This window comes from Pseudophryne corroboree, chromosome 6 (genome assembly GCF_028390025.1).
Source record: "Pseudophryne corroboree isolate aPseCor3 chromosome 6, aPseCor3.hap2, whole genome shotgun sequence".
NCBI classification, from domain to species: Eukaryota; Metazoa; Chordata; class Amphibia; order Anura; family Myobatrachidae; genus Pseudophryne; species Pseudophryne corroboree.
In genome coordinates, this window is record NC_086449.1 from 557,950,911 (window position 1) to 557,974,485 (window position 23,575).

At 39.0% G+C, this 23,575-nt stretch overlaps 1 protein-coding gene across 1 annotated transcript in view; it reads right to left on the reverse strand.

Annotated features, from left to right (window-relative positions):
• The window catches only part of LOC134934622 (dynein axonemal heavy chain 3-like), a 1,803,147-nt gene that overhangs the window by 1,119,279 nt on the left and 660,293 nt on the right, over positions 1-23,575 (reverse strand). Inside the window, exon 27 of the mRNA XM_063930015.1 lies at positions 12,392-12,590. Within this exon, the coding sequence (XP_063786085.1) occupies positions 12,392-12,590 (199 nt within the window). The remainder of the gene's footprint in view (positions 1-12,391; positions 12,591-23,575) is intronic.

Here is a 23,575-nt window from a genome sequence, read left to right on the forward strand (position 1 = left end):
TATCTGCTGTGTTCACAAAAGAGGTGATTTGCATTGCTTAATTTTCCTTTTTTTATTGGAATGTCCTTTCCTTTTTTTATTGGAATGTCCTTTCCTTTTCTTCTCTAATTTACATATAAAAGGTGGGTTTAATATCATAAATACAGACTTACAAATGTAAAATCACTGAAAACAAATATGCGATGAGAAACTTTTATTATGGTATAAACTGGGCCAAGTAAAGATATTTCTATTAAGACAGAAAATAATAGTATACAGCATAGTAAGTTTTGTTTTCATACAGTAGTTTTATGGTTTTTTTTTAAATATTAGTTTCTACCTGTTGTACAATATATGTGTTTATCATTGAGCCATAATCCATAGTTATGCCTGGCAATGTGGTTTTAGAAACCTTGAAAAATTGTTTTGATTCATAATAGCAACTAGAAACTTTTAATTGTTATTTTCAGTCCAGTCTTCCTTAATCTTTTCACTGTAGGAGATTTTGCCAAGTTTGCATCTCATGAGCAAACAACATATTTTGCTTTTACTCTGTGTGTTAGTATTGCCAGGAAAAACCTTTTCATTTTTTTACTCTAAACCTGCAATTTTATACTGAACTAGCTTTTTGCCTGCAGCTTTGCCAGCGTGGAAATTTTAACGCAATAAGACTATTTTCATTGCGCCCATCTTCAAGTTTAAGTTCACTACCCAAGCCCTAAAAGAATTAGCATGAAGATACATATCCTCTATGTTAACAGTCTAAGGAAAATATCACTTTTAAAAATGTGTTCAGCAGTTCCTGAGTTTATTTCATACAAACAACCAAACAAACAAATGTTCCTTACCCAGCGTTGCCCAAGTATTTAGAGTTCTATTCATTTTATTCGACTAAACTTGGGTTTACATGTCATCAAGACTGCCACCAATCTGCTTAGCGACCCCGAAAGCTATGGATTTGACACGAATGTCGGTCATGTTGGTCATTTTATTTTTCACCCCTTCTGACCCCCCATGCTGATGGGGGCTGAACTTGGACAGAAACGGCATCGGGAGTGTCACTATTCATATCAGCGCCCCCTGAAAACTATGGATTTTTACATGTCACCCGCTTCCCACCCCAACCCCTAGGGGTGTTTTACCCCCACAGTATTTTTTTCCTGATTGTAAGTCATATGTGTACCAAGTTTGGTGTAAATTGCTCCGGGCATTTTAGAGTTATGCTGAAACATACATACACACATACATCCATTTTTATATATATATAGATTATTATTATTATTATTATTATTATTATTATTATTATTATAGTTTTCACCTCATACCACAGTGTAGGAATTATCAATAGTAATTGATGGACATTTGAAAGTGAAATATACAATAGATAAAATAAATAAATGCATTCTCCTAGCTATTTTTACAAAATGTAATGTACCCATAAATAAACACATTAATTTATTCCATCGATATATATTCTTGCATAACCTACAGTATATATAATAAATATTGTATTACACAATGGTTGTGTATCTATGTATTTATGTAATTTTTAACATTACTATTTTCAATGCACATGACAGTTATGCTTGATGCACCGGGTAGTGAAGGGGCTGTCCATCAATACATGTGCAGTGCATATACAGTACATAGTGATAGATCATTCAACATATTTTAAATTGAAACATAAAAAGTATGTGTCAAAGTCAAAAATATTACATAGAGAGAACATACAAACTGCACACATTTAAGTCGCTATACTTGCAAATATGCGCAGCGAGCACAGCAATATATGGTAACACACGCATTTACACGGACATGGCACAGAGATGGATTCGACACTTATTTCATACAGTACATAATTATAATAATATCAAGCACCAGACATCATGGAGATTTAAAATTAGCTAATGAATTAATGTCATGAATGTGTATTATTTGAACCGAACCAGATAAGCCCGTCATGTTTACTATTGAAACAAGCACATTGGTGTGTAGATTAATTTGATACTTGTTGTGAAGTTGTGGGACATTGCAGCGGATAGATATGATTATATGTATAAAAGCTGAAAATCACTTTGTTAGAACAATGAATGATACAGTTCAGGGCTGAACCTGATCAGCATATACAAAGGAAGAGAGACCCCTCCCCCAGGAACTAGTCACACAGGAATGTAGTTCCTGGCTAGAGTAGAGGTCAGGGTTCAGTTGCTTGTGAACTCAGAGAACAGATGTACTGTAGCTACACTCAGAACAAAGCTCTCAGAAGCATGGCTGGATCATCACCAGGCTCCAAGCGAAAGGCTAAGTATTGAATACACATGGCTGATTGGCATAGAATAGTTTAAAGTAGTTGTGAAATGATTGGTATTGAATAGTTAGTGGAGATACAAATGGCTTAAGGTTAATGAGGCTTGTGCAGTTGTGTGATTGTTATGTGTTGGTGATAATACTCTATGAAATCTGTAATGAATTGGAACAGTAGACAATCTGTAGCATAGTATTCCTGGTATACATTTATGGATGGTGATTTATAACAGATTATAGTAGGTTTACATGATGCATCTTGCTGAAGGTTTGCAGTCAAAACATACTTCCTTTTGTTACTGTAGTCATGTGCTTGTAGCAATGGCAGGCTGATATGTGTGGTTACATTGTGATCTGGTGATTCATATAACATGGACTGTATGCAATAAACGAAGTTTGTTTGGAATGTGAAATTGCATAAGATGGTTCTAGGAAGTTGGATTGGAATGTGGAATATAATGAGTTGGTGTGTAGAAGATGGCTGCTGCTGGGTGTTTTCCCCTCCCCCTTTGAACCATGTGTTGCAGTCTTTGGAATCATGGGAGGTTTTTCCCAAAATGGAGTCTAGCTTCTGCCCCATGCGGCATTGTAGGGACAATTGTGTTGCTGGGTGTTGTGTATATAGGGACAGGCAGCCTGGGTAAGCTCAAGTATTTTCTCCACAAAGATTCTCAGCATTGACTAACTGCGCAGCGATTGTTCCTCACATGTGTAAGATTCTCTGCAGCCATATAACCATATTGTCTTATTGTTATTGTTAGCCCTCTCTCTGCCCCTCTCTCTCCCCCCCCCCCTTAAACGTACTTGTGTCTTTATTGTATTATATGTTAGTTACTTGGTTAGATATTTTATGTTATTTTGGTAGTGTATAGCTTGTATTGTATTATTCTTTTTGAACGTTCATTCATTTCCTTAAAAGGCGTTAGACCCTTAGACCGGTATTGTGTGTGTTCATTATATTGCAGTGGGTAATAGGAGCGTCTCTATCGCTCAAACAGCTTTAGTGTAAACAAGGTTACACTGTGTTGCATTTTCACCTTATCACTGCACAAGGGTTTACAGTATAAGTATATTGTTTAAGGTATAGTTATTCTAGTTTAATTCTGTAAGTATCTGCAACGCCTGTGTTCACACCCTGTGCACAGCGTCTGCTACGCTAAGGGCGTACCCTTGCGGTACTTTTTGCGCCAATTGCGTACTGTGTCTCCTAACCTTTTAAAGTGTTTTAAATAGGATAAACATATAGGCTTTGTCAATTGGGGGCTCTCACGGGATATCACGTTCTTAATGATGCACTGTACATTACAAACGCGGCTGTAATTGACCGGCTAATGATGGACGCATCGCAAAATGCTGAAAAAAAAAAAAAAACATCCACGTTAATGTATTGTGGTATCAGTAAGACGCTGATAGGAAATTTTAAGGGACAAGGCGTTTCTCATAATATTTAAGATGCTAAAATGTATTTTTATAGTTGCAAAACAAGGTTCAAATGGATCATATCGTGTTTGATTAAGATTAGATTGTTTATCTGTTTAAGTAGGTTTAAAAGTACATTTAAAAGTTGCTGCATAGCCTTGATATAGTTTTTTTTTAACTCAGGCCTAAATTACTTTAGGAGCTTGCATGGTGATTTTCTTTATGGCAGGAGAGGCCGCATGGTCTGTCCACCATTTTGTGTGACCCTCATGGAGGTGGAAGGGGGAGGAGCAGCGGCCATTTTGGGAAGGTAAAAAAAATTTTTTTCCCTAAGCGGCTGATTTTCAGTTGACTCAGGAAATAATCAGCCATCCATTGTCAAAAAGAAATCATCATTTAATGAGTTTTTTTTATGCATTTATTTAATCTATATCATAGTCAATCATAAGTTATAGTAATTGGTACTTATATGTAATATCTATATGCGTGTGCTTACATTAATGTATGTTATTAGATTAAATTTAGAATTGCATGTTCATTTGTGTAATTTTCACATCTCACCTTCCTGGTTGCCATTTCATAATTGATAACGTGCTGAGAAAGATTTGTTGCTATTGGTAGTTAAAGAGTAAAAATGATACATTAAGGAGTAATACTTAAAAGAGTAATTGTAAAAACAAGCACACAGCATAGAAGATACTGTGTGGTGTTTGGTAAGCGTTTATATAGTGAAATATTGCTTACATTTATAGTAAGGCGATACAGAAGCCACAAGATAATAGCACAAATTGATTTCAGTTTCCAAAACTTAGTTTAAATACCTTACTTTACTGTAATGCCTCTGGGGAGAGCTATCAGATTACGGGAAATTATTTTTCTGATCAGAAAACTATAGAATGATAGTGGGTTGAAAACGGTATGAGTGTATTGAACTCCTCTTGGTGAAGTCTTGGTGAAATCTTGGTGAAGTAAATCTTGGTGAAGTAAGTCTTGGTGAATCACGGTCAAGGTGAATACGTGATGAGCACGGTCTAAGTGAAAACGTGCGACGGAGTGTGATAAAGTTTTCATTGTATTACGCTCTGGCTGTTTTGGGGCACAGTAGGGAGACTCCAATGATCCTACCATTTATGGGCAACAAGTGTCTATAAGTGGTACGATTGGACCGCATGGTTGTATGTGTGACCAATAACGCAACGTGATATGAGGTCATATATTAAATTGCCCCCATGCGTGTTGTAGGGAGCACATGCAAGTGTGATTTGTGTAAAAATAAGGAATTTTCGCTGGTAGGGCCTGCAACGATTACGTGTGTCTGCTAAAAGGGGCGGATCCGTGTACTCGGAGCAGAAGAAGCTGGTGGTAGAGCTTGGAGAACTTCCACCGTAGACTTCTGTGTTTGGTGCATTTTAGGAAGTTTTTCTGTGTTAAAAAAAGGTCCACAATGGCAGCCAAGTGCACAACACAGGGACGTTCAGCAGTCAGAGTTCAGGCTGCAGAGGCTTGCAGACCCCGAGGGTCTGCTCGGTTAGTAATGTGGGGGAGGTATGGTCCCCACACTGAGACCTTTTGTGACGAATGGACACGAATGACTGTGGGGGATAAAGCACCATTTCCCGGGATAGGTAGTTTTGACTCAGAGGTATTGCATAATTTAAGGCGAAGGATCTGTCTCATAAAATCCGGGAAGCAACGGATCAGACATTATGATTGTTTACAGTTATGGCAACAGGAAAGTGAAATGCAAAGAAATTTAACTTACATATCTGACCCTCATCTTGGGAAGAGAGACATGGCAATGGAGAGGATTATGGTTGCAAAGATTGGCGCAATGGTGTACGATAAAAATGCACTTAGTAACTTGTATAAGAATAATTGTAATAAACGTAACGATGATAATTGTAATACTGTTAAATGTACGACTATTAACCTGTGCAAGTCGCACCCCATGTTAAACTCCCCTCAGGATTACCAGCGAGAAGGTGAAACCAACACGATGTCAACACTCTACCCAGCAGTCATCATACGAGACACCCAGAGGGACACGGCCAAGTTGGTAAAGGCAATAGCAGAACCCCCTAACGGAGGGTCAGGTGAGGTCATGTCAACAGGTAAGTACGGTATTGTATGTTACTCACAGACAAATGCATCTTACACCAAAGAGTTAACACAAAATAGCATAATGGAACAAAATCCTGTCAGGGTGAACACAATATATTAAAACAAATGTACACTACAGGAAAGTAGCAGTTTAGGTGTTAATAAATGGTTTAAAGGAAGTATTAAGAACGAGTATACAAGCCTCTCTACCTCACTGGAGAGGTATCTCGGTGGCTGCATTAAGAGAGTCCGCTATCGAGCATGACCGCAATATCCAAAGAACCAGGGAAGCACAGGGAGAGCGGTTGATGGTAATGAGCATCCAAGCATTAGAGGAGGCATCAAGTCGACCGAAACCCCAGGCCACTAGCACATGGAGGAAGCCAAGGATTTGTTATCTTTGAAAAAGAGAAGGGCATTATGCCAGCAACTGTAACAGCCCACATAAAGTCAGACCCCCTAGACATGAATATGAGCAAAGTTATGACACACCAAATTATAATCAGGGATCATATAGGAAGAATTTTGAGCCACACCCATGATATGTAGTCAGGAAAGGTGATCATTAGGACTGATGGTAAGCCTGAGGTAACAGTTAATAAATTGGGAGGTCATTCCCTGAAGACACAGGAATGACCAGGTGAAACGTTGTAAATGTATCTGTGAAATGTTTCTTTTTCTCTCCCCATCTCTGACGATTATTGGTAGGACTCAAACATTGCATATCTGCTTGGTCTTTGCAGAAGTCTACCAAACCCCAGTATGACCTGCCAGCATAGATGTATCCTGGCCAGATACAGAGTGTAGGTATGGAAATGCTGGTGGGAGAGACTATGCAAGGATACCATTGGACATGTAGATGTGACAGCCTAATGGTGAACGGAAGATCTGACAATGTTTTTTTCTGTTGTTGTTTATTGTTGATATATGTGATGCATATATATATGAACGGTTCTCTCTCTCTCGTTGTTTTTTTTCTCTCTCTCTCTTCTTTCTCATGTTCTCATAACGTTACAGATGGTATGTCACCCCTCAGTTAGACAAATGGTAATGCAAGATTTTTGCTCCTTACAGAAAGATCGCTGGTTTGGAAGAAATATTGTATCACCAGAGTGTTCGGTTGGAAGACTGAGAGACAGCACCTTTGAGATGACAGCAGAGCAAGAAGAACAACAAGACTAGAGAACTAATTATCGTAACAAGTTTCTCTCCCCCTCAAACTGTTTTCCTGTACCCCCATTACAAATTTCTCCTTTTCTCCTCCTGTAAGATGGACTTGCCCCAAGAGACTGTGATACGGATTTTCCTGTTGACCATGATGTTGACCAGAGCAGTCTGTTCCGGCGAGAGTACCATGGAGGTCGAGAGAGGTTCTGGAATGGGTTTCTGATGACTGAGACGGAGGTGTAAATTTCCAATAGCAACACAATCACCAAGCAAAGGCGAGTACCGGAAACGATCTAGCAGCCATGTTATTTGTAAACATTGTGAAGGATTGTTAGCTGAAAAGAGAACTGTATCTGTAGACTCTGTGACAATGTAGTTGAGGATGGGTGCATCAAGAAATGTCAGTCCAGTTTTAATATTCACATGGACCGGCATCCATTGAGTGACTATCACTCCTTAGTGGGTAAAGAGTTAAATCAAACAGATTGTTGGGTATGCTCTCAAGTACCTCAAGGCCATAGTAAATCAGGTTTAGTACCATTCCCTTTAACGGTAGGGGAGGCACTTGAGCTAAGTGGTGGGAGGCCGGTGGACAGGAGGTTTAATATCTCCAGTCCTCCTAGTTTGAAGCTCCACCAATATCATGTGGATAGATCCCTAGTATGTTTTAACATTTCCAATCCCCGAAAGCCGGGAAATTGGGAAGTGTCATGGAATAACCAAACCATGACCTTTTTATATAGAGCGGATAGAATGCCTACAGATACAGAGCTTATACGCCACATAGCCGGTAGTGGAAAATCTTTCCGATATAGGTATACCATAGGAAGTAGGATCATGAGAGTTGGAGAGGTATCACCAGGATACAGTGCACAGATCGTACAAACTGATAGGTGTACTAAACAGATGGGAGAATTAGGGTTAGGAGAGTTCACATGGAAAATGTGTAACATGGTAATGACATATTCAGTCCCATATGTTCTCCCCGATGATGCATATTTCATATGCGGGAGAAAGGCGTATGAGCGGCTTGCCCCAAACTCAGAAGGATTATGTTATATTGGAAAAGTACTACCTGAAATAATGACTGTATCGCATAACAAAATGGATTTGATTTACGACCCAACCATTGAAACCACGCTGTGATAAAAGGTGATTCCACAACCTGTTTCTTTCACCCGTTTCTCCTTTATCTTTCTCCAAGGTAAAAAGACCCACTTGGAAGAGGAATTTGGCGATCCTGTATACAGACAACAGATGGATTCAAAGAAGAAGTTTTGACAACCTTGTACACAGATAATTGATGAACTATGCCATAGACCCCCAGTTTCCCTAGAAATTTTAAATTTATGCTAGCCCAACACTTTTGTAAGTCTATGGACATTGACAAAGCTTTTTGCTCGCACTTTTTGGCAAAAGCCCAAAGAAGACTGCATTCAACAGACACCAGACAAGACTTCAACCGACAAATGTTCATTAACCTGACATAGAATACCACTGCATTTACCATAATTGTTTCTTATCTTCATCTCTACAACCTTCAGGTAATAACACACATAGTCGATAGGGAATACAGGCACAGATATCAGCATTCACATATTCCCCCATTCATGTATCATCAACTAAAATGTGCTCCCCCATTTTGTTGTAACCAAAAGCCGAAGAGAGCTCGGTAAAGTTTGACAGCCCATCCACAGACCCGTACCACGGGATAAGAAGGAATTCAAATGTATACTTCGCAATACCTCGAAGCTTGATTTAAAACACGTACGGCACGATGACACATGACCCCCCAAACACGGATTCATACACACATGCTTCTGCTATCTCACTAGGTCATACCCTTTTCCCACCTTCTTCTCTCCTCCCTTACCCAATCATAGAAATGTATTTACATATGACATATATTTTTCTCTTTTTGAAATGTTTTAGGAAGTGGCAGTTATTGGTGACTGCCAAAGGGTGGACTGTCAAAGTCAAAAATATTACATAGAGAGAACATACAAACTGCACACATTTAAGTCGCTATACTTGCAAATATGCGCAGCGAGCACAGCAATATATGGTAACACACGCATTTACACGGACATGGCACAGAGATGGATTCGACACTTATTTCATACAGTACATAATTATAATAATATCAAGCACCAGACATCATGGAGATTTAAAATTAGCTAATGAATTAATGTCATGAATGTGTATTATTTGAACCGAACCAGATAAGCCCGTCATGTTTACTATTGAAACAAGCACATTGGTGTGTAGATTAATTTGATACTTGTTGTGAAGTTGTGGGACATTGCAGCGGATAGATATGATTATATGTATAAAAGCTGAAAATCACTTTGTTAGAACAATGAATGATACAGTTCAGGGCTGAACCTGATCAGCATATACAAAGGAAGAGAGACCCCTCCCCCAGGAACTAGTCACACAGGAATGTAGTTCCTGGCTAGAGTAGAGGTCAGGGTTCAGTTGCTTGTGAACTCAGAGAACAGATGTACTGTAGCTACACTCAGAACAAAGCTCTCAGAAGCATGGCTGGATCATCACCAGGCTCCAAGCGAAAGGCTAAGTATTGAATACACATGGCTGATTGGCATAGAATAGTTTAAAGTAGTTGTGAAATGATTGGTATTGAATAGTTAGTGGAGATACAAATGGCTTAAGGTTAATGAGGCTTGTGCAGTTGTGTGATTGTTATGTGTTGGTGATAATACTCTATGAAATCTGTAATGAATTGGAACAGTAGACAATCTGTAGCATAGTATTCCTGGTATACATTTATGGATGGTGATTTATAACAGATTATAGTAGGTTTACATGATGCATCTTGCTGAAGGTTTGCAGTCAAAACATACTTCCTTTTGTTACTGTAGTCATGTGCTTGTAGCAATGGCAGGCTGATATGTGTGGTTACATTGTGATCTGGTGATTCATATAACATGGACTGTATGCAATAAACGAAGTTTGTTTGGAATGTGAAATTGAATAAGATGGTTCTAGGAAGTTGGATTGGAATGTGGAATATAATGAGTTGGTGTGTAGAAGATGGCTGCTGCTGGGTGTTTTCCCCTCCCCCTTTGAACCATGTGTTGCAGTCTTTGGAATCATGGGAGGTTTTTCCCAAAATGGAGTCTAGCTTCTGCCCCATGCGGCATTGTAGGGACAATTGTGTTGCTGGGTGTTGTGTATATAGGGACAGGCAGCCTGGGTAAGCTCAAGTATTTTCTCCACAAAGATTCTCAGCATTGACTAACTGCGCAGCGATTGTTCCTCACATGTGTAAGATTCTCTGCAGCCATATAACCATATTGTCTTATTGTTATTGTTAGCCCTCTCTCTGCCCCTCTCTCTCCCCCCCCCCTTAAACGTACTTGTGTCTTTATTGTATTATATGTTAGTTACTTGGTTAGATATTTTATGTTATTTTGGTAGTGTATAGCTTGTATTGTATTATTCTTTTTGAACGTTCATTCATTTCCTTAAAAGGCGTTAGACCCTTAGACCGGTATTGTGTGTGTTCATTATATTGCAGTGGGTAATAGGAGCGTGTCTATCGCTCAAACAGCTTTAGTGTAAACAGGGTTACACTGTGTTGCATTTTCACCTTATCACTGCACAAGGGTTTACAGTATAAGTATATTGTTTAAGGTATAGTTATTCTAGTTTAATTCTGTAAGTATATGCAACGCCTGTGTTCACACCCTGTGTCTGCTACGCTAAGGGCGTACCCTTGCGGTACTTTTTGCGCCAATTGCGTACTGTGTCTCCTAACCTTTTAAAGTGTTTTAAATAGGATAAACATATAGGCTTTGTCATATGTGTTACACAATTTTAAAATAACTATTAAAAAATATTATTACTTAAAATCATTTCAATCACTATATACATGAATCTAAAGATACTGTGCAGGAACAAAATTATCTGGTTTTTAATAGCAGTAATCCAATATATTTTTAAATGATTTCTTTAATGGTGTCCCTATCAAAGGAAAGAATGAGTTTATTTCCATTGAAAAATGTGGTATTCAATCAAAGTAACACTCAATACTATTCACATAAATTGACTCATTGAAGTATGACTCCTCTAATACATTCATAAAATATCTTTCAATCCTTTGTGAATTAGCTGTAAAAAAATGTTTTTTCCCATTCAGCTTCTAATGCAAAAAAACTTACTTTTGTCAATAGAGTCTATAATTCATTTCATTATGATTATTTAAATTGTGTAGTTATAATAGTCATTGAATATATTAAAAGTGTATCTTGATGATGGTTTTCAAGCAAATTGAGGATATTTGCAAATATTCATGGTGGTTTAATCAGTATATGAGCACCTTAGTACTTGTTAAGTAGCCATGTTGTATTGAGCCTGTTATTTATTTCCCCCCATAATGTTTGTTAGACCATAAATCATTGCCTTTCTTTGCTTGTCAGTCTAAAGGATAAATGTCATATTGTAGAGTGCAGTTTCTGGCTAACAACATAGAGGATATACTGTATTCATTCCTGCAAACAGTGGATGACATATTTTTACAATAAACAGAAGTGTGAGTAGGGGATCACCAGAAATCTCTCATGGTGCCTGGACTGTCACTCCATGGTGCATATACTGTAGCTGACATTACAGTAACTGAAGAAGATGCACAATGCTTTTGTTGCATAATGAACGCAATGATATAAGGGTTCACAGTATGTACTGAAAATTACAATTAAATGATTTAAAATAGTGTGTTTTTTCCATGCTTCTATTTGGACATGAAGCTGTGTTTGCTGAAAGGATTATTGTCTCACTACATTTGCCATCTCTTCTTCTTGAAATCTGTCTGACAATAGTTTCTGGATGGCATCACCCACTTACTGGTTACTAACACTGCTCCAGTAAAAGGGAAGTACCCCACCCCCCAAAAAAAAGTTTTATTTTGCTTTAGTTATGTGTTAATAGTGAATGTAAGAAAACATCAGTGTTAATAGTGAAAATAAGTGTTAATAGTGAAAGTGTTAACAATGAATGTAAGGAAAGGTAGTGTGTGCTACTGTTGATTGTTTGATGGCATTTATTACACTGGTTCTCGTGCACTTAGGAAAGTGCAAATGGAAGGTACAGTATAATATGCATCCTATTAAAAATACAGAAATACTGCCTTTATAGTTTACATGTCCATGATCTAATGCGGTCTCCATATTTGAAAAATAGACTATGTTACATAACTTCACTTAAATAATTAAATAATTGCACAGATCTTTATTTAGCTGAGATGTTACTTCTGAATTGTGACCATGGCACACTAGAGACATGACATTTTTTTAAATCTATTTACAACTAAAAATACCATCCTTAGGCTTTACAGCAATACAGTGGCATAGGGCAGAAGACAATTGGATATGCAAGTAATGTGTCAGAGACCAGGTTTTACCTGAAACATCGATCTGTAAGTGGTGTCAGGACAAGTCTACCAGTGTTGCCCAAATATTCATATCCATAGGGTACGCTTGTGGTCACCATTCTCACCACAACATTGTTCTCTTCCCAATAATATCTCATTTGTGCAATCCAGCTGAAATCTGAGATGCTAGTAATTCCACAATTGTTCAGATTGTTCACAATATCTCGAGCTGTAATAGAAAAAAGTTTACCATTACATAATAGAACCATTAGGGCATTATGATGAAACATTATTTAGGATAATTATCTTCAAATTAAGCAAGGAAATCCCAATGCCAATAAAAAGTGTTGATTGAGTTATTTTGTGGTTTCATGGAAACTGTAGATGGACAAGAAAATAGAGTATGGTGTCCACATATGCTGAGCACACTAAACTAATTTGGGTTATTAACACAAAGCAGGATAGTAACTTTTTAAAGAAAGTCTTAGACAAAATTGCAAACTGGGTAGTTAACATTTGCATAAAGTAGGTGTAGTGCTAAGCACCTGGATTCTGCTAATGACTGTGATACTTGCATGTAATACTTGCATGTTGGTCCCCCTGAACCTATGATGTCACAAAGAGAGGACAAGGCCACTACAACCAGAAAGAAGTTGAGTGCCCTGAGCCTTCTAAGGACGCTCCAGATGGTGGCATTCTAGATGGCAGATTACAATTCCAGTCATTCTGCATGCCAAATAAAGATGCATTAGAGCGCAGCAGTGCCACCCCTAGACCCTGTGCCCTGGATGCTATCTAAGGTACAAAATAAAACTATCTGGACTAGATTACATGGATGGAATGATTCCATGTAGAGCTCAACTGCTTCAGCAGCTTGTAGTCCCCTCCCTTTGTTTATGGCAGCAAATCTATATAATACTTGTGTAAGGTCTGTCCTGTCTCCAAAGTGGCAGCCAAGGTAAGGGGTTCTGAAGGAAACCAGAAAACTATTACTAGATGTATGTATTACACTACAACCATGTTTAGATGGGTCCAAAAATACAAAATAAGCCTATATTCTAGTTCAGTAAAAGGCATTGCAAACATATTTAAATTAAGGTGGAGAGAGCAGATAAACATTACTGCCAGTTTTAAAATATGCCATGCAAACTCTTTCACTAGCTCAGTTAGTTATTCAGTCATCAAAATCAATACATGGTGGTTTCACGTTAGTTTAGGAGTCCCCAAACTTTAGTGCAAATGTTTCCTACTGTAATTGCAACAGATTTTGGTGTTGCAATTCTGTTGAAGGCTTGCCTTTGCAATTTGGTGAGAGTGCCTAGCTCTGTGCCCCTTTTGGGAGAAAGTGATTACTTTTTCCACATCAATATTGGGTTGTCCCCTCTGACCCTTCCTTTGGCTATTAAACTTGTACCCTGGCCTCCTAGCAACTTACAAAACATTGTTGCTCAAATTCCTCAATAGCTTCTCCTCTTAACCTTCATAAACTTTCCTATCCAGTTGCATCCCTACTTTACAGTCCACACATATCCTTACATGTTTTCTCTTTCTTCACTTTCCCATCCTCTTGACCCCAGGCCAACATTGCTGTGGGACAATATCATACAGCCCACCAAGAACCTTTGCAATTTGGTGTACCATCATGCAATGAATAACAGCTACCCTTGTGCATCAGTGCCTATTTCCTTACAGATTGTAAGCTTGTGAGCAGGGCCTGCCTACCTCCGTGACTCTCTGTTATTACCCAGTTTTGTTTTATCACTATTGTTTCCAGTAATAAAGCACAACAGAATTTGCCACGCTACATAAGAGACTGTTAATAAATAAATAAATAATAGTGCTATGAAAGCGGTAATTTCAGGCCATAGGTAGTCCACAGCCGCACCCCATTTGAAGGAATGATGTTTATTTATATATATATATATATATATATATATAGTCGAGTCACATTATTATGACCACCTGCTAGGTGCAGTGACCATTCGTTTGCTTTGGAGCCCCATGTGCAGTAGGGTTCACTGAACTGTCATTTTAGACACACATTTGGTAGCCCCAGGTTAATTTTGATGGCAAAATCGTCCACAGTATCATGTTGGTTATCCCTCACACCCAAATCCGATTATCATTCCTTTTTAAAACTTACATAAATAACCCCTTTTACCAATGACAGCAATAAGTGATATGTGTGCAGATGGCATATCGTTCATCCTATATACCCACAAAGCCCTCATATAACACGTGACGTACTTCATGGCCTACATGCTGCTGATGTTAAATGTAGGAGGTGGTCTGTGTATATGTATGCAATCGTGGCTACATCTTACAGCATTCATGTCTGGAGCAGCACATGCCACAGCTCAGAACTTCTAGGCGCAGGCACACCTAGCTGTACCGAGAGTGCTCATTCAGCGCAGATGTAGCCACGATGAGCGTTGCTACATCTGTATATAGAAATTGTTTTTGTTATCTGCGCAATGAGGGTCTATCTTGTTTGGACAAGCAGCTGTACTTTCTAGGTGACCAACCTATGTATAGTAGAGTTTATATTCAAAAAGTACTGCGCTAAGTCCTGGTGTATATACACACAATAATAGGTGCTACGTTTTTTTGTCTCAATACGATTAAGGAATAATAAGTGTTTAGACTTGAATAACTTTATTATCAATATTTTACTGACTGATATCCACAATACTCATAAACATGTAGTACACAAGAAATAGAAATAGAAATAAACTGAGCAAATTGTCTGCAATGCATTAATCAAACAATTCTGTCAAAAAGAAGAATGTCCAATGATGTCAAAGTCCTGCTGTAAACCAGCTGTATGCACAAAAATAAACAATTAATTTTTTGCTGAAGAAAAAAAAATAATGCTTCTAACAAAGGAAGAATGTTCTTATTAAAAACCATCATTAACTCAGGTCAAGTTCAAAAACAGACTGCGGCCTCCCACACATCTGTAAATTGTGTGCACACTCTGTTGTGTGAGGAATTTCTGATGGTCTTCACGGTGACCTTATGCTGGTGTTGGCTAAGGTAGGGAGATTGGGGGCTCCAGACTGGTCCTTCCTTCACGTGCCCCGGCTACCAGTCATACTGTACGTCCGGGTGCAGATATTCCTCTGGAGGCCGGTCGGCTAGGAGGGTGGAACCTGCCTAGGGAGGGGGTGATCACAGTCGCTGCTCATCAAAGCCACTCCTTGTGTACCCCCTGCCGCATATAGAAACTCACCTCAGCTGTCGCCTCTCGCCATCCACCTCGTCTCATCATAGGCTTGTTCCTCCTGGTCCTCCTTTCTCTGGTTGCTAGGTAACTCCGCGTACTTCTGGGTTTTCTTGGTCACGTGACCAGGTTACTCCACTGTCCTGTAGTAAGCGCTTCGTTATAATAATGATAGATGTCCTTCTTTGTGTTTGTTCTTTGCACCAATGCAATTCAGCCCTCTTGGGGACTTCCTCTTGGAGAAGTGTGAAGTTGTAAAGCACTTCATGTGATTTTTAAATGCTGTGTCTCCTCTCTGATCGTCACATGATCCTGGCTGGCTTGATCTCATTGGTGTGATCAGCTTTCATACATCCTAGCTGGCATGATCTCATTGGTGTAACCAGCTGTCATTCAATCAGTGCCTTTATTAGCCTGATATATACTCCTTCTGTTCTCAAATCAGTCTTTTAATCCTTTAATAATTCCCTTTGAATCTCAGGGTATAATGCAGCGAAGTAGCAATAATAATACTCAAAAAATAAATACACTAAAATAAATATAATGTCTCTTATTTGGAAGGTGCAGGGTATAAATAGAAATCAATATTTGAATGAAACTAATTTACATGTGTACTCTGCAACTCACTTGGGGGGTGCAGTGTTTATCTCTTGCATATAATTGATTTCTCTTCATTGTCAAAGTTTAGTCACAAGTGGAGACAGGGTTCTCAATTCATACATCCACCTAAATTCTATCGTGTTTAATTTCTCTGTGAAATCTCCCCGCTCCACTTGGGGTGTACTTCCTGTATTGCCATGAATCTTAGTGAACGTGGATCACTACTGTTGCGGTTTTAAAGTGCTTTTAAAGGTCCCCTTTTAATGTTGTAAATGTGTTCACTGATTCGTGTATTAAGTGGACGTGTTGTTTGGCCCACATATTGTCTGTGGCACCCACATTCTAATATGTAAAACATTCATTTGCTGTAGCATGTGAGTCTATCTTTGATAGTGTAGGTTTTCTCTGTATTGTTTTATTTGAAGTTAGTTAGTGGTTTGGTTCTATGTGGTCCCCCATTCCTGCATGCCAGACAGGTTTCACAATAGTAGAAACCCTTTTTGGGTTCTAAATGGTTAATGGTGGATTGCACAGTTCGTTTAGGTGGTATATGGATATGTACTAGTTTTTATTTCAGATCTGGTGCTTTTCTGAAAACTACTTTGGGTTTTGTAGTCAGAAGATCACCCAAAGTTTCATCCTCCATCAATAACAGCTAATGTTTATTAAGGATGTGTTGTACTGATTTTGCTTGTTGTGTGTAGTTGGTAATGAATGTTACTTCCTTTGATTGTTATCCTTCCTCTATATCTTTATACTTTAATAGCTCTAATCTGTCTACCTCCCCTACTTTGTTGATGGACTCTTGTGCTGTTTTTTCCTCATATTCCTTCTCTTTAAATTTTGCAATTAGTTTGTTGCCCTGTATTATGTAGTCATATTTTTTGGAACAATTCCTCCTTAACCTAGTGAATTGTCCTTTTGGTATTGTCCTGAGCCAGTTGGGTTGGTGCCATCTTGTAGATCTATAAAAATGTTAAGATCTAAAGTTTCAACATTAGTTTTGCTGTACTTAGTTGTAATTTTTAGGTTGTTTTCATTCTTGGTCATATGTTTCATAAATTCAAGAAGTGTTCTCTCATCTCCACACCAGATGAAGAATATGTCATCTATGAACCTGGTCCAGAGTACAAGATTCTCCCCAAGCAATGCCCTTGGTCAGATGTAATGGTCCTCCCACCAACTCATAAAGAGATTGATGTAGCTTCGGGTGAATCTCGTACCCATCACTGTCCCCATGGTTTATAGGTAGTAGGTGCCCTCAAACCAGACATAGTTGGGTTTCAATATAATATGATGCTGTCAATGATGGATTGCTGTTGTAATCCTGCCAGGTTCTCATCTTTTTCTAGGTGATAATTGATACTTGATGTGCCTTGTTCATGATCTATTACTGAGTAAAGTGATGTGACATCTGAAGTCACCAGCCACAGATCCTTATTCCATTTGACCTCTTGTAGTTTGTTGAGTATGTGTGTAGTATCTCGATAAGTATGACTGTTGTTTTTGTACATATGGTTGTAGAAACGTGTCTAAATATTCTGATAAGTTAGATGTAAGTGAACCAATTTCCGGATATAATAGGTCTGCCGGGTGGGTTGATTGGATCTTTATGAATTTTCGGAACATAATAGAAAACTGGAATTGTTGGGAGGTGTGTCTGTATAAAAGTGATGTTCTTGTTTTTTTAAAATACACGTATTTACTCCCTTCTGTAAATGTACTTCCAGTTGTTTTTGAAATGTATTTGTTGGATCTTGTTGTAGTCTTTTGTATGTCTGTGTGTCGTCTAAACTATGATGTGCTTCTTTAAGGTAGTCAGTTTTGTTTAATATCACCATTCCCCCTCCTTTGTCTGTTGGTTTGATAATTATTTAATTATAGTCTTGTAGTTCTGTAGTGCAATTTTTTCTAGTCTGGTTAGGTTACTGTTGGATCTCTTTATGTTCAAATTTTCAATGTTTCTTTCTACCATTTTTACAAATGCATCGACCTGTGAACCTTTCATGTGACTAGGATAAAATGTGGATGTTGGGTTGAGTTTACTATGTCTGAACTTATCTGTCTCCCCTTCATTTCTTGTGGGAGCTAATGTCGTCGAGGCATGTTGAATTTGTCTAGTTTGTTTGTTGGTGCAAATTTGAGTCCTTTGTCAAGAAGTTTGACGTGATCGTCTGTTAGTGTAGTGTCACTGAGGTTGAAAACCCCTTTTCCTAATTCTTCTATTGTTTACGGTGTGTGGTTCATGTTCTTTTCTCCCCCCCTCCCGCATCCTCTCCTTGTTCTTCTAATTTTCTTTTGTTCCCTTATGTTTCTGACACCTAAAAAAAGAGAGGTTTGTAGCACATGTTGCCAGGGGTTCGACTGATTCTTATTTTTTTGTCTATTTTGGTGTTCTTTGGGGAAGTTTTCGTGTTTGTCTCTGTCTCAGATCCATGTAAGGGATCCTGTTTTTTTTACATGGAGTACTCCCTCTGTGATAAATGTGTTGGTTCTACTGCTATTGGCCAAACCTTCTTCTAAAGATAATCTTGCTAGTCCCTCATAGTGTGAGTCTTCTTCTATTTTATAAATTGAAAATTAGATTTCTGATTCCGTGTTATCTGGTGAGGGTACTGATGATAGTTGTTCTGGTTTTTTGTATGTACTTATTTTTTCTTCAATGTGGTGTAGTTTTGACATGTATTGTTTAGAGTTGAATGGGTTCGGTTCTCTGAGAACCAAACCCTACCAAACATTGCATCCTGAGCCTGGATTTGAGTCTGGCTCAGGTATTCCCATGAGACTCGGAAACCAGAAGGAAGCAAAACATTGTCATCCCGCTGTAGGATTCTCGCAGGTTTTGGATTCCATATAAGGAGCCACATGTCGCTGCCATTTTCACTCCAGTCCTGGAGAATGTAGCGAGAGTACATGTCTCCTCATGTGTCTGTGTGGGAAAGTGGTGTGGCAAGTGGGGTGGTGACCTGCTCTTATGTGTCATTCCAGTGCTGTCTTGTGCTGCATTAGTCCAGTGGTGGTGTCTTGTGCTGTATAAGTCCAGTCATAGTGGTGGTTTCTTGTGCTGTCATAAGTCCAGTACTGCTGTATAAGTCCAGTGCAGTGGTGCTTTGTTGTGCTGCATCAGTCCAGTGGTGGTGTCCTGTGCGGCAATAAGTCCAGTGGTGGTGTCCTGAGCTGCCATAAGTCCAGTGCAGTGGTGCTGTGTTGTGCTGCATCAGTCCAGTGGTGGTGTCCTGTGCTGCTATAAGTCCAGTGGTGGTGTCCTGTGCTGCCATATGTCCAGTGCTGCTGCCGTATAGGTCCAGGGGTACTGCCGTATAAGTCCAGTCCAGTAGTGCAGCCATTTAAGTTCAGGGGAACTGCTGAATGAGTTCAGGGGTACTGCCATATAAGTCCAGTGGTACTGTTGTATAAGTTCAGGGGTACTGCCATATAAGTTCAGGGGTGCTGCTGTATAAGTCCAGTGGTACTGGCGTATAAGTCCAGTGGTACTGCCGTATAAGTCCAGTCCAGTCGTGCAGCCGTATAAGTTCAGGGGTACTGCTGTATAAGTTCAGGGGTACTTCCGTATACGTACAGGGGTACTGCCATATAAGTCATGGGGTGCTGCCATATAAGTCTAGTAGTACTGCCATATAAGTCCAGTCCAGTGGTGCAGCTGTATAAGTTCAGGGGTACTGCTGTATAAGTTCAGGGGTACTGCCGTATAAGTCCAGGGGTACTGCCGTATAAGTCCAGTCCAGTGGTGCAGCCATATAAGTTCAGGGGTACTGCTGTATAAGTCCACCAATATTGTGTGTGTATTACATCTGGGCAAATTGCAGCACATCCCATATTTTGCACATACAATTAATTTGGTGGCGCAGAATTTTTTTTTTAAATGACAAGGGCGTGCAGGAGATGCTGTTGGTGGCACAAAAAATTGTGGGCCACTATCGACATTCAGCCACTGCGTTCCACTCCTAGATGGGCCAGGTGTTTGTGCCATACACTTGTGTCGCTTAGCAAAGTCATCCAGCTACCTCATTGCACCTCTTTTTCTTCTTTGCATGATGTGGTGTTTGGGGACTATTTTTTTAATCTGCCATCCTGTCTGACACTGCAGTGCCACTCCTAGGTGGGCCAGGTGTTTGTGCCGCACACTTGTGTCGCTTAGCTTAGCCATCCAGCTACCTCATTGCACCTCTTTTTCTTCTTTGCATGATGAGCTGTTTGAGGCCTAGTTTTTAAAAGTGCCATCCTGTCTGCCACTGCAGTGCCACTCCTAGATGGGCCATGTGTTTGTGCCGCACATTTGTGTCGCTTAGCAAAGTCATCCAGCTACCTCAGTCAAATTTGTCTCTAAGGATCTTTTTCTTTTTGGTCTCTATCAGTATGGTTTCTCCTTTCAGGATCCTCAATGCTGTGAGGTCTGAAAGGCTTTTGAATTCAGGTTCCTGTTTATACAGTTCTAGTTGTGCGTCTAATGTATCAATTTCTTTCTCTATTATTTCTAGTTTGCCTGTATTACTCTCTATGAGTAGTCCTATCAATCTGTGAGGATAGTATTCCATTTTGTCATAAAAGGTAAGTTATCCCTATTATGTGTAGGTGCTTTCTTGATCCTTAAACCCTTAGGAATAATATAATTCTGTATGTACCATATCAAAGTGTGTGTATCCCACCATAGGTGTGTTTCTTTACTGATTAATTTTTCCAATTGTAAGAAGGTATTACAGAAAGTATTGCAGTCATAAGGTTGTTGGTTTAATGCTACTAGTGCATTGAAGGCTGTAAGTGCCCTCTCGTCCCTATTCTTGTGAAAGTCTGTCAGTCCCATGTATGACCTCTTGCTGCAGATAGCTGGTCAGTGTCTATCTAAATTGGTTTTCTTATCTGCGCATTGTCGGTCTATATTGTTTGGACAAGCAGCTGTACTTTCTAGGTGACCAACCTATGTATAGTAGAGTTTATATTCAAAAAGTATTGCACTAAGTCCTGGCGTATATACACACAATTATACTGTAGGTGCAATATTGGTGCTACGTTTTTGTCTGAATACGATTAAGGAATAAATCATTGTTTAGACTTGAATAACCTTCTTATCAATACTTTACTGACTGATATCCACAATAATCCTAAACATGTAGTACACAATAATTAGAAATAGAAATAAACTGAGCAAATTCTCTGCAATGCATTAATCAAACAATTCTGTCAAAAAGAAGAATGTCCAATGATGCTGTAAACCAGCTGTATGCACAAAAATAAACAATTAATTTGCTGCTGAAGAAAAAAAAGAATACTTCTAATGAAGGAAGAATGTTCTTATTAAAAACAATCATTAACTCAGGTGAAGTTCAAAAACAGACTGTGGCCTCCCGCACGTCTGTAAATTGTGTGCGTACTCTGTTGTGTGAGGAATTTCTGATGGTCTTCACGGTTACCTTATCAACCATTTAGAACCCAAAAAGGGTTTCTACTATTGTGGAACCTGTCTGGGATGCAGGAATGGGGGACCACAGAGCACCAAACCACTAACTAACTTCATATCAAACAATACAGAGAAAATCTATGCTATCAAAGATAGACTCACATGCCACAGCAAATTACTGATTTACTTGTTAGAATGTGGGTGCCACAGACAATATATGGGCCGAACAACACGTCCACTTAAAACACGAATCAGCGAACACATTCGCAACATTTAAAGGGGTTATGAGGACCATAACCTTTAAAAACACTTTAAAAACCACAACAGTAGTGATCTACATTCAGTAAGATTCATGGCAATACAGGAAGTACACCCTATTTGGAAGGGGGGAGATTTCTATGACTGTTTGTTTTTACCCAGTTTTGTCCTCTAATTGTGTCCAGTTGTAAAGCGCAGCGGAATTTGCTGTGCTATATAAGAAACTGTTAATAATAATAATAATAATAAACTGTTAATAATTTCACAGATAAAGTAAACACCATAGAACTTAGGTGGATGTATGAATTGAGAACCCTGTCTCCATTTTGATTAAACCTTCACAGTGAAGGGGAATCAATTATATGCAAGAGATAAACACTGCACCCCCCAAGTGAGGTTCAGAGTACATGTGTAATTTAATTTAATTTAATTTAAATATTGATTTCTATTTATACACTGCACCTCCCAAATAAGAGACATATTTATTTTAGTGTATTTATTTTTTTGAGCATTATTGCTACTTCGCTGAATTATACCCTGAGATTCAAAGGGAATTATCAAAGGACTAACGCTGATTTGAGAATAGAAGGAGTACATATCAGGCTAATAAAGGCACTGATTGAATGACAGCTGGTCCCACCAATGAGATCATGCCAGCTAGGATTCATGAAAGCTGATAACATCAATGAGATCAAGCCAGCCAGGGTCATGTGATGATCAGTGAGGAGATACAGCATTTAAAAATCACATGAAGTGCTTTACAACTTCACACTTCTCCTAGAGGAAGGCCCCAAGAGGGCTGAAAAGCGTTGGTGCAAAGAACAAACACACAGATGGATGTCTATCATTATTATAACGAAGTGCTTACTAGGGGACAATGGAGTCACTCGGTCACATGACCAAGAAAACCCAGAAGTACGCAGAGTTACCTAGCAACCAGAGAAAGGAGGACCAGGAGGAAGAAGCCGGTGATGGGACGCGGTGGATGGTGAGAGGTGGCAGCTGAGGTGAGCCTACGTATGTGGCAGGGGGTACACAGGGAGCAGCTTTGATGAGCAGTGAATGTAATCACCCCCTCCCTAGGCAGGTTCCATCCTCCTAGCCGACCGGCCTCCAGAGGAACGTCTGCACCTGGACATACCACTTTTAGTCGGGGCACATAAAGGAAGGACCAATCCGGAGCTCCTGATCTCCCTACCTTAGCCCACACCAGCATAAGGTCACTGTGAAGACCATCAGAAATTCCTCACCCAACAGAGAACGCACACAATTTACAGACGTGTGGGACGCCACATTCTGTTTTTGAACTTGACTTGAGTTAATGATGGTTTTTAATAAGAACATTCTTCCTTCATTAGAAACATAATTTTTTTTTCTTCAGCAGCAAATTCATTGTTGTTTATTGTTGAGCATACAGCTGGTTTACAGCAGGACTTTGACATCATTGGACATTCTTTTTTTTGACAGAATTGTTTAATTTATACATTGCAGACAATTTGCTCAGTTTATTTCTATTTCTATTTATTGTGTACTAGTGTTTATGATTATTGTGGATATCAGTAAGTAAAGTATTGATAATAAAGTTACTCAAGCCTAAACACTTATTATTCCCTAATCGTATTGAGACAAAAACATAGCACCACCATTGCACCTATTATTGTGTGTACATACACCAGGACTTAGTGCAGTACTTCTTGAATATAACATCTGTATATAG